At 46.0% G+C, this 12,527-nt stretch overlaps 1 protein-coding gene across 1 annotated transcript in view; it reads left to right on the top strand.

Moving 5' to 3' along the window:
* syne1a (spectrin repeat containing, nuclear envelope 1a) overlaps positions 1-12,527 on the top strand; it is a gene marked incomplete at its 5' end in the record, with an annotated part of 171,551 nt that overhangs the window by 58,618 nt on the left and 100,406 nt on the right. The window contains 7 exon segments of the mRNA XM_080452284.1: positions 1,522-1,658; positions 4,886-5,063; positions 8,058-8,240; positions 8,735-8,878; positions 10,585-10,740; positions 11,731-11,895; positions 12,241-12,413. Of these exon segments, the coding sequence (XP_080308410.1) occupies positions 1,522-1,658; positions 4,886-5,063; positions 8,058-8,240; positions 8,735-8,878; positions 10,585-10,740; positions 11,731-11,895; positions 12,241-12,413 (1,136 nt within the window).

A 12,527-nucleotide genomic window follows, 5' to 3' on the forward strand; every position in this document is an offset into this window, starting at 1 on the left:
GGATCTGGCCTTGCCTCTCTCTCTCTGCGTCTCTCTTTGTCTCTCTGTCTCTCTCTGTTTGTCTCTCACTGTCACTGTCCTCTGACTCTCTGACTCTCTCTCTCTCTCTCTCTCTCTCTCTCTCTCTCTCTCTCTCTCTCTCTCTCTCTCTCTCTCTCTCTCTCTCTCTCTCTGTCTGACTCTCTCCATCTCCCCCCCTTTTTCTCTCTCTCCTGTTTTCCTTAATTAGGAGTTCTGTCAAGGAACAGAGGAGAAGTCCGTTTCCACCCCCCTTTTACTTTCTCCCCCTCCTCCAGCTCTGTTTCCTGTGTCCAGCCTTGTTTGCATTGCGTGTGTGTGCGTGTGCGTGTGCGTGTGTGTGTGCGTGTGTGTGTGCGTGTGTGTGTGTGTGTGTGTGTGTGTGTGTGTGTGTGTGTGTGTGTGTGTGTGTGTGTGTGTGTGTGTGTGTGTGTGTGTGTGTGTGTGTGTGTGTGTGTGTGTGTGTGTGTGTGTGTGTGTGTGTGTGTGTGTGCGTGCGTGCGTGCGTTGCGTGCGTGCGTGCGTGCGTGCGTGCGTGCGTGCGCCTGCATGTGCGTCGCGCGCGTTGGAACCCTCCCGCAACTGCAAAGCTGACAGCTGAATTCCATTGGGAGAGAGAGGGAGGGAGAGGGAGAGATAGAAAGAGAGAGCGTGAGAGAGAAGGGGAGAGCATGAGAGAGAGAGAAAGAGAGAGAGTGTTAGAGGGAGAGAGAACGTGAGGAAGACATGTAGGGAAACAAGAGGGAAACAGAAAGTGAGGGATATGAAGAGAATGAGGGAGGGTTTAGGGGAGGAGAGAGCAGCGAGTTCAGAATCACAGGGAAAGTGAGGGGGAGAGAGAGAGAGAGCAGGCAAGAAGGGGAGGAGAAGAGAGAGGAGAGGGGAGGGACAGACAAACAGGAGAGAGAGAGGAGAAGGAGGAGGAGAGGACATGAGGAACAACTAGTGTAAGTAGAGTGCACTACTCGGTGAGAGAGAGAGAGAGAGAATTAGAGAGTCAGAGAGAGAGACAGAGATAGACAGAGGGCAGGGGGAGGAGGGGAATGTTTATTAGAGGTACGTCAGAAAGAGAGAGAGAGAGAGAGAGAGAGAGACATACACAGACAGAGAGAGAGAGGGAGCCTGTACATATTTTATGGGAGGGGATTTCATGAGTGTTTGAGTGCAGAATGTGAGGCATGCTGGAGAGAAACAGCGGACCGTTATCCGAGGCTCTTTCCTGCCGCGCTCACCCGAAAGAACAGCAATGCTATTGTACCAGCTGTACGGTGCTCTGTGAGTATGTGTGTGTGTGTGTGTGTGTGTTTGTGTGTCTGCGCGCGTGCATGCGTGAGAAGAGTGAAAAGGACCGAGCCAGAGTGTGAATAGGAATGTGTGTGTCGTTACTGAAGGGTGTCATGAAGATCCAGGGGTGGGCTGTCTCTCTCTCTCTCTCTCTCTCTCCCCACACATACACACACACACTCACGCTGACCTGGTTGTGTGTTTTTTCCTCTTGCTCAGGATATTCTGGAGGGGTTGCAGGGTGCTGAACCGATGGCGGAGAAGTTGAAGGGGCAGCTGAATGACCTGGTGCGCTACTCCAGAGATCTGGGTGCCCAGTCTGACAGGGTCACCGCTCTTATCAAACAGCACAACAGGTGAGGGGAAAAACATGCAACACGTACCGTTTTACTGTGTCTCTGTGTGTGGGTGGGTGTAGGTGCACAGTAAAATCCTCCGTGTTAATTTAACTCAGAGAGTGTGACGTGCAAATGGAACGAAATGGACCATTATGGTTCCATTTGTACACTCTTGGAGTTAAATTAACACTGAGGATTTAACAGTGTGCTGTGGAACAAAAGAGATATGCATCAGTTCCTCGGGGTGCACACAGCGAACACACGTACTCATTTGACCTGTAGATTACACAATAGATCAAGAACCCACCAACAGCACTTGAAGGGTACAGCAGCCACACTCTGAACAGACTTGGTATGCATAATAAACATGTGGGGGCGGAATGTAGGCGGGAGTTTCTAAGTTTACAATACATGTGTGTCTGGGAGTGCGTGCGCACGGCATGCACCACTCACTGCCTCTGGAAAGAGTTGTGAAAGTGATATTTGTAACCCAAGAGAGGGTGAAAGGTGGCAGAGAGACGGGATGGAGAGCGACATACAGCCACCAGTTGCTAAGCGACATTCATCCTGCTTTCCTCTCCTCCGCTGGTTCGCTGTCTTCGTTGGTGGTTTGCTGTCGTTCCCGCGGTTTCATTTTATGCCAGGCTGAGTGTGCCTTAGAGGAAAACGAGGCAAAAAAGACACTTGGAGAGATTTTCCCGTGGATACGTTGTGTGCTTGAGTTTGTTTAGCAATGGCTAATTGCCTGACATCAAGTCCACATGTGAGCCCATTTGTGCATTTAGCATTAGTGCATGGTGTTTGTGTTACTTTCCTTTTCCAAAAAGAATAGAGACATTTATGTTTGCATGCATGCAAAATTGTATTTGCTCAAGCATGAATTACTTGCATAGATCCATGTACATACAAGAATATGGAACTAAATGTTTTGTGTTTCGTCCAAAACAGAACAGACTGAAATAGGCGAGGGCTGCGACTAAAGCCCTGTGACTAAAGTTTATTGGCAGAAAAGTTGAGCAGCGTAAAATCTTTAGTGATGCACTGGCTGGTAATTGGTTGGCTTTGGTTGCAGATTGGCAAAGGCAGACAGACCCCCTCCCAGACTACTGGTTTTATAGACCTTTCTTTTTTTTACTTGGCTTGTGTGTACTCTTTGCACCTGTCCTGCATTAGACACTGTGGAAGGAGGGAGGGAGGGAGGGAGGGAGGGAAGCAGCAAGAGAGAGAGAGAGAGAGAGAGAGAGAGAGAGAGAGAGAGAGAGACAGTGGATACAAAAAGAAAATGAGGTAGAGGAGAGAGATAGAGGCTAAAGGGCAGTATTCCCTCTCTCCTCTCCTCTTTAGCTCATGCCCGTTTTTGTTTGTCACAGCAGAAAAACTGCTTCTCGCACACCCATCTCCATCCCCACTGTGTTACCCTTTCATGCCCCCCTCACATCATTAATACTCAAGGGTGTCTTTGTGGATCTGTGTGTGTGCGCGCGCGTGTGTGTGTGTGCACGTGTGTGCGTGTGTTTTTGCCTTGTTGTCAGTTTCTCATGCCTCCCTTTGGACAGCACCTCTTGCTGAAACAGCTGCTCACCTTGTTTCCTTTTCATCACCTTTCCTGCTCCAGCAAACACACACTCTACCCATCATTAATATGGAACCTAAGTATTAGTTTTTAGATACACAATTTGTAGTTTATATTCTGTTCACAACAAATGTTTAAGTTAAAGTCTATTCTATAGTTGTGTGTGCTACAGTAGTGCTGGAATAAAATTGTATGACTTATACCAGGTGTGGATTTGACTTGTGACCTTGACATGTGACCTCTACAGTAAATAGCCTGGAGACCATTAATAATTGCTGCATTGCACTTTCCATTATTTGCATCTAGCAATATAATGAGGCTAATGAGAAATCTCATCATCATATTTAATAATGTTCAAATTTCCCCTCTTTGTCAAAAAAAAAGAAAGAAAATAATGTGTTGCTTAACCACTTTCCCTAAGTGTTCCTATTTTGGACATGTCATTATAGGTGAGAATTTGTTCCACAATTTTCCAAAATAGCTAAAATAGCAGAGCACATGTCACAATAAGACCCGTTGTGAGCTTGCCACAATTTCCACACAACACCATCCTGCAACGATTAATGAAATACGGCTAAAATAGGCTGAAGAATGATTAATGTCATGCAGTAGCAACAATTCCCTCAATGAATCAAGAATGTTCAAAATGTCAAAATTGTTCAACCTTTGAAATGGCCCTTTCACCTGTCCTTGTCCCGGGTATCCCGCCATGTTCCCTCCATCATACCCTCTCCTCTCCTCCGGGCATCAACCTGTCAAACCGCATTGCCTCAACCTTTCACCCCTGTGAACTCTCGCCCAGCCCACATATGTTCTCTCTCAACCCCCTTCATCACCGTAACCCCCATCCCCCAATCTCCCTCTGCACCGCAACTCTCATTCCTTCCACTTCACCCGCTCACCCACTTTCTCCACCTGCCCCATTTATCTCTCCTCTCCTCCAAAGCCCTACAGATCTCCTTCACCTCCTTCATACTGTCAGTACAATGTGTACACAGTATTTGTTACTGAATCTCATTTTTACAAGCCGTCTATATCGGAGTTTGTCTGTATGTATACAGTATGCATGAACTCTATGTACAGTATGTCCCCTCAAAAGACTAGACTAATCACAAGTGCATGACATCATGAAACAGAACCACCTCTTGTTACAGGTTTAACATATCAATTCTGTTGTCAGCCCATAAATGAACACTGCATGAACATGTCTGCACAACCAGGAAATTCCTGATTTAGTGAAAGTAAATACTACTAGTATAAATTTGTGTACTATTCTTCAGTGAATCTCACCAACATTGGTCTTTTGAACCACTTTAGCTGTTGGTGCAGTATCTATAAGATCACTATACCATTCGGCCAAAGCGACATACTGTAGAATGTCACCACACTTGTAAAAATGCCCACACAGCAGCCAATTTGTCAACGCAGGGATGATGCCATCACAATCTTTCGTGTAAAGTACGACTTTGCCACTGAACGCCACATTGGGATTTGTGGAGCTTTGTTTACAAACTGGGCACATAGTAACTTGTATACAAAGACAGGAGAATGAGTAGGAAACTGGCAATGCGTCAGGAGGTCACACAAATCTGATCCAAGAAATGGCAAGGAAACTGTGCAAGCTTAAACAATTAGCTCAAATGACTCAGGTGACTCTCCTGTCCTCCTCCAGTCTGAGTCTGCGGGCATCCAGGGAATGTCAGAACAAAGAGCGTCTGTTGGAGCAGAGGTTCCGTGCCGCTCTGAGGGACTTCCAGCAGTGGCTGGTCAATGCAAAGATCAGCACCGCCAAGTGCTTCGACGTACCGCAGAGCGTTGCAGAGGCCTCCACCGCTCTGCAGAGGATCCAGGTGAGAGATATATTTCCTTCCAGCCTTTTGCAATCTCATACTCTTGGGAGCACTTACAGTAGAAGCACTTGAGTTCATGTCATTTACTCTGATCTTGCACTTGTAAGTCACTCTCGATAAGCGTCTGCTAAATGCCTAAATTGTAACACTTAGCAGTCTTGTGCCTTGCTCAAGGGTAAAAGGTGTTATCCCTTTCAACGCAGTCACAGATCTGAGTGAACCTCTTGTAGTTTGTGCGTTCGTTACAATGGTAATTTATGAGCAAAAGCACGGGAGAGACATTGCTAAAATTGGAAATGATGATGAGGTTGAAGGACCAATTGGTTTCAGAGGGATGTTGCTCACGAGGGGTGTCTGTATTGACATGCCCACTGTGGAGTATCCTCTGGTGGGCTTGTTGGAGTGGCTGGGCCTGCCGTAGCCTCGATGAGCTGGAGCCAGGCAGGCACACCGCCGTTGGGGGAAATGAAATCCCCACAGCAGGGTCTCCCTTCAGCATTGTCTTTCTAATCTCTCTCTGTATCTGTCTGTCTCTCTCCCTGTATCTCTCTCTCCAGTTTGTGTGTGTGTGTGTGTATGTACTGTATGTATGTATGTATGTATGTATGTATGTATGTATGTATGTATGTATGTATGTATGTATGTATGTATGTATGTATGTATGTATGTATGTATGTATGTATGTATGTATGTATGTATGTATGTATGTATGTATGTATGTATGTATGTATGTATGTATGTATGTATGTATGTATGTATGTATGTATGTATGTATGTATGTATGTATGTATGTATGTATGTATGTATGTATGTATGTGTGTATGTATGTATGTATGTGTGTATGTGTGTGTGTGTGTATGTATACATACATACATACATACGTATGTTTTTTTCATTCCGTCTCTCTGCCACCTTTCACCCTCTTCATTCAGTTGTTTCCCTTCTCGTCTCTCTCTGTTTCTCTGTGTGTGTATCTCCTTCTGTTTCTCTTTCCTCCCCTCTTTGTGCATTATGGCAGGCATAGCAGTGTGACAGTCTCTTTAGAGAACCCCAGGGCCCCTTCTATAGGAGTCAGGGACATGTCCGCTAAGCTAGACATCCCCGCGTTCCCACACCAGCTAATTACCTCTGACACCTGTCCACAGGTTCAATATAACAAACCACCACAGATTGTTATCGCACAGGTTTCAGGCTGAGCTCCTGCACTCACATGAAGGGGCTGATTAGATGCAATCAAGTGTATTTGAGTCCATTGAGTATCCATTCATTCAGAGCTTGTGATTGAGTTCAGAATTTGCGAAAAGAACCATGAATTAATCCGAAAATCTGAAGAATGATGCTGCATTACATTTATTTTGGGGTGTTTTTTGTTTGTTATTTTAGATCCAAAAAAGGAAACACTTTGCTGGACTTTCTTTGTGTGCTGATTTCTTCTCCAGGAGTTTTCTTGACTAGCTTTGTGGATGAAAGCATCTGTTGTAGAGGCGATGACGGTGGAGTGGAGAGAGGAATATGGAAGCGGTCATGTTTTATTTATTATTGACATGGTGGGGAATGTGGAACAATGTTTCCACATGGCTGACCTCCAGGAGGGCAGCGGCACGGGGGGTAGACATGCATTGTGTCACGCTTAATTGGTGTTATACCGTTACAATGGCAGCAGGGAGAAAAGTAGTTGGTTTGGAGCAAATAATGAAAGAATGAAGGAAAGTGCTATAGAGGACACGAGGAATGAGAAGAATAAAAAGTAGACTCTCAGAAAGAAAGAAAGAGACAGACAGACGCAGACCATGAAGATGGCAGCGCTCGTGTGTGTGTGTGTGTGTGTGTGGGGGTGTGTGTGTGTGTGTGTGTGCGTGTGTGTGTGTGTGTGTGTGTGTGTGTGTGTGTGTGCGCGTGTGCGCGTGTGCGTGTGTGTGTGTGCGTGTGTGCGTGTGCGTGTGTGTGTGTGTGTGAGAGAGAGGGAGAGAGAGCGGTAGACCAGAGCTCAAGTGTGTAAAAGTGATGTGTTGACTGCACAGATGGTGGAGTGGTGCCCGCTGTGCTACTGTCATCGGCTCAGTTCTGAGGGAGGGACTTTTTGGTGTGTGTGTGTGTTGGGGTGGGGGGGCGGTGACAGGGAAGGGGGGGGCAACGTCAAGGCCACGTATTTCAGGCTCAGTGACTTTTCTCATCTGTGATTGCTTCCCTGGGTCAGACCCTCCAACCCCCCGCATCCCTCATGCATGTACAGATGGAATTAGCCATGACTCTGCCTAATTACATTGTTTGACAGTGTACAGTACAGTGAGATTTGGGGGGGCACATAATCAAATTGGCATGGCTGCGTGGTTTTCACCCTGCGCCGAATTAATTAATAATTTAACCCGATATATTTTGTTGTACTGTACATCAAATAGCAGATGTACCAATACCATTTTTTCCTTCCTGATACTGATTCAGATACCCATAACTTGCGTATCGGTCGATATCGAGTACTGATCCGATACCAGTGTGTAATAAAAATAATAATCTAGGACAGTGGTTCTCAAAGTGAGGTCCAGGGACCCTCAGGGTTCCTAGGGGGGTTACAAATGGACCCTTACAGGTCTGTAACTCTCAGAGTTATGGGGGTCCTTGAAATTAAAAACTTTGAGAACCACTGATATAGGAATAAATACAAATTCCATTCATAATTGTTAAAGTGCAGCATCAAGTTAGTAAGATAATCGTGTAAATAGTACAGTAAGAGTATAACATTTTCGTCTCATATGAGATACCCAGGACGCTAGGGTTCATGTGGATAAGTAGGCAAATGTTACTGTTTAGATTGGGGTCCCAGAGAAAAAAAGAGGGGGAAAAAGGGTCAAATGGGGGCCTGTGGCCTAATGCATTATATTGCGGTCCTTGAAATTCAAAAGGCTGAGAATCACTGTCCTAATACATTCATATTACTCACTTGTGCTGTTTGGTCAAAAAAGTTCAATGTCCTTTGGTTTGTGTGTCCCACCACAGGAGTTCCTGGGTGACAGGGAGCATGGACAGGCCAGGCTGAGCACGGTAGGGGCCAGCGGAGAGCTGCTGATGGCTGTGGTGGCCAAAGACAGAGTGGAGGGTCTCAAGGCCAAGGTGGCCAACGCACGAGAAGACTGGAAGAGCCTGATGACTAACCTGCAGATGAGAGAGAATGCACTCAAGGTGAGCTCTGTGTGTGTGTGTGTGTGTGTGTGTGTGTGTGTGTGTGTGTGCACGTGCATGCGTGCAGGCAAGCACTGGTGTGTCCGTTTGTCTATCTGTCTTTTTTTTCGGTATTTTTGATTTTATTTATTGATAGGATAGTGGGCTAACAGGAAATGGGGAGAGAGATGGGGGGGTGACACACAGCAAAGGTCGTCGGGATGGGAGTCGAACCCGCGACACGCTGTCAAGCTGGATTACCAGCATATGTGGTATGCGCCTGGACCGCTAGGCCAGCGGGAAAACATGTCAATAGAATGATTTGTTAATCATTTTGGGATAAAAATCAGGACATTGCATCAGTATATCAATACAGGTGCAGATCTGTGCCCAGACAATAAGTAATACGTCGAATGTTATTACTGTATGATTATGATTGTTTTTTTCTCTATAGTATCAGTACATAATGTGATGGAGGTACATATTTACCCTATTTAAAACGTTTTGTTTTCCAGAACTTGGAGTCTCAGATGACAGACTTTGAGGCCAGTGCTGAGCCACTCCAGGACTGGTTGAACAGCACCGAGGTCAAAGTTCAGGAGAGCAGTGCTCGGCTCCATGACCTCCCTGCCAAGAAACAGGAGCTCAGCAAACTAAAGGTACAGTGACCTCTAAGCTGTTCCACTTTCTTAACAGTTATGAATGATTCTCTGTCCCTTTAATGACCTGATATTATAGTATAGCACCTTGGAGTGTTATTAATGCACGAGCTACTAGCCTCGTTCCCAGCCTTACTCATCTGCGAAGAGAAAAGCCTACTTCCGCCAAATCCCGTTACTTCCGTTTTAGACACTCAACCGGCCAGGTCTTGGCCAGCATGATGAGCTACAGGTGGTGAACCCACAAAAACACGTCCACACACGCGCCTTATTGCATGCACGTGACTGTTCTCGCCAATCCCGGCCAAACCAAGACCCTATTGTATTTGGATATAGCTTGGAGCTGGTCTTATCTCTTGCGTATCTGGCACAGTGACAGCAGCGCACGTGATATTGTTATTTTGGCAGGGAAGCACATTGTTTGGATTAGGTGCTGTGGGTTCACAATCCGTACACATGGATTGCAATCTAAATGCATTCGATCTGAACGTTCAACACTTGAGTTGGCATTTCAAGCACTTGATTCTTCATTTATCCAGTAAATTAAATAAAAATGACGATGGAAACAAACTCCTCAGTTGCGTCTGCAAGCTCACAACACGTCACAGCGCGGTGCTGCCTTTCCATGAAAATATTACAGTTGTAAATGGCTTATATTGAAGGTTGCGTGAAAACATCTACAGTACAAGTAGACAAAGCAGTTGTAGCTCATCATAAGATACACATCCCTCGAGTAGGCTACAATCTGAAATCAGTTTGCAACAGAGGAAGGGAAGGACCTAATTACATTTGTTGAGCACCGCTGGATCAAAATACAGCTGCGCCTGCGTGCGCCTTGACACAATAGTCACAAAAGTCCAGAAATCTAATTAATTCCGCTTCTGTCAGAGCTGAAGCGCAGTGCCGCTAAAAAGCCTTCTTTCAGGATGTGATAACAGCCTCCACCATGTCTGGCAGAGATATAAGATGGAGGGAAAAGCAGGCAGCATTAAAAGAAAAAGATAAAACTGACAAAAGGGGAGAAAAAATATATCACACCCATCTCTCAACAGCACTACTCTTATCGGTGTTGCTATTTTTGTATTTACTTTGTTTCCTGCTCTTCGTCATTGCCTTTTGTCTGGCCCTGCAAGCAATTACATTTCCTCCCCAAAGCACCTACTGTATCGCACAACACTGTACAATACAGGCTTCAGCTGGTTGAACCTGTGCTACCAAGATCCTCTTTACCCCTCCACATTCATTCACCCCACAACCCCTCCTTTGCGTTATGTTGTTCTCTACCTGCCCTGTGCTGTCAACTGTCTCATCGTATTCCTGTAAAAATAAAATGAAAAAATATAGCTGATGCTGTGTTTTTAAGATGTTCTCTTCCTCCCTGTGTTTATTCTCATATTTCATTGTGCTCTTCTTGTTGTGTCTGTCCTTGTGACATGTCATCTCTGACCTGCTCTCCCTCGTCTCTACCACCACCAATCTGCCCTCCATGCATGCAAACCGCCTCATTCTCTGTCCTTTCGTACTTTCCTCATGATCCTCCTTAACACACCCAATCGTCTTTTTGGGTGGGTTTCCTTTCATCCACTATCAACTTTATCTCCAAACCCCCATCCACCCTTTTATCTCCAACTCTCCCACCCTGCATCCTGTTCTTTTCCTGCTTCTCTCCTCCTCTTCCTCCTACTTCACCTACATTCTGGGCCCAGTGTGTTCTGGAGGAGATGGCGAGTCGTGAGGAAGAGCTGAGCCGGCTGCGGGAGAGGGCTCACCGCCTCTGGGAGGGACAGGCGGCCGGCAAGGGCTTTGTTCACCGCGTGTCCCAGCTGTCAGCGCAGTACCTAGCCCTCAGCAACTTGACCAAGGTAATATTCGTACCCAGCTCTTGTACTCCCCATGGCACCCATCTATTACCCCTCTGTTGCGCCCCCCCCCCCGCCCCTTGCCTCGCTTTGATGCATTACCATACTACTATTGAGCCTGTATCCTCTACTGTGACTTTCACTGTATTTTTCGCTGTGTCATGCATACATACAGTACATACATAATTTCCCAATTTCTGTAATTCATAGCAATACACATGCCACGTCCTAATAGGCTTGGAGTGGGTACGATCGTTAGGGAACGTCTCACAGGACCAGTGCACCCGAGCGTGATGATTTGTCATGAGCCGTGGGTTCACTGCCTTCATTAGCCTGGGGAAAAGGCCAAGGCCGGTGGTGATTATTGCTATCTTCTGAAGTGCGTCTGAAATGCCAGAGATTAAATGTGTCGCTAATGTTACCTAGGAATCGAGAGTGACCTTTCTCAGCACCCCCGGGTTGATCATTGCACTCGTTTTGATTAATTTTGTGAGGCGGTACAGAACACATTACACTGACCGTGCAAGCAAGCACCGTGTCCCTCACCGGAGGACAATGAGATTGTACCAACAATGATGAATGGGATTTATTCTATGTTGTCAGCCACCTCACCGAGTGCTATTTTTAGGTCTGCTTCCCCTGCCAGACGCAGAGACAGGAAAGGAAATGATTCAAACAGGAATAGAAACCTTTGGAGTTGTTGCCTGTAGCTAGACCTCTCCTTAATCTACATTGAGTTCTGATGTTAACGCTGTCATGAAAATTTAAAAATACATACATTGTTTTCCACGTTACAGTGGGAGACTGGGGAGCTCCCAAGAGAATTAAAATAAAACACACTGTGGGCATGTTAGATGTATATTTCAGACGTGAAAGGGAAATTATCCACACTTCCCCAGCTCTTGTGTGAAGCTGTTTCTCCAGCGGGAGAGCTGTTGAAGGAACATAAGAGTAAGAGGCTGTATTTATGACACAGTGTTCTGCTCTCTCAAGGACAAGGCCTCCAGAATTGAGCGAATTGTCGGGGAGCATCGCCTCTTCTCCCAGGGGCTCAAGGAGCTCCAGGACTGGGTGTGTGAAGCCCAGAGCGTCCTCAATACCTGCCTCTCACCCACCGCGGACAAGAGTGTCTTGGAGGACCGGATGATACAGCTGGAGGTGGGTAGGGAACAATGAGAAGGCATCTATTAAGGGTGTAGAGAATAAGAATTATGTTTTTTAAAGTACTGGGAATTTCAAAAGCAGTGCAATAAATGAACATGTTCAACATTTTGAAAAGCATCTCTACAATATTGTGTTTATTCTTCAAGCTGAATTGTACAGACATAGCATCCTGTCAGTGTGTTCTTATATTGTAACCATACACAGTAAAATCCATAGTGTTAACTTAATGGACACTTACTGGGTATGGTTCCTTTAGGTCGCATTTGTACTATTTCCGAATCAAATTAACACTCTGTACTGTGTATTCCTCCTACTGTGTACTCTTCCCTCTGTCTGCAGGCTCTGCTGGCAGCCCGGCAGGAGAGGGAGATCCAGTTAAAAATGCTGCTGACGCGAGGCGAAGCCGTCCAGAGGAACACCTCAGCTGAGGGCGTCCCGGTGGTCCGCAAACAGATCCAAGACCTCAAGGACTCATGGGACTCCCTCCTCTCTGCCTCCATTCAGTGTAAAAGGTCATGACCGCCAATCAATCAGTCAGTCAATCAATCAATCAGTCAGTCAGTCAGTCAATCAGTCAATCAACTGATGAATTGGACAGGTTTTCCATGATGGATTCCAGCAAGAAT

Source organism: Gymnoscopelus braueri (assembly GCF_963280865.1).
Source record: "Gymnoscopelus braueri genome assembly, chromosome: 16".
NCBI classification, from domain to species: Eukaryota; Metazoa; Chordata; class Actinopteri; order Myctophiformes; family Myctophidae; genus Gymnoscopelus; species Gymnoscopelus braueri.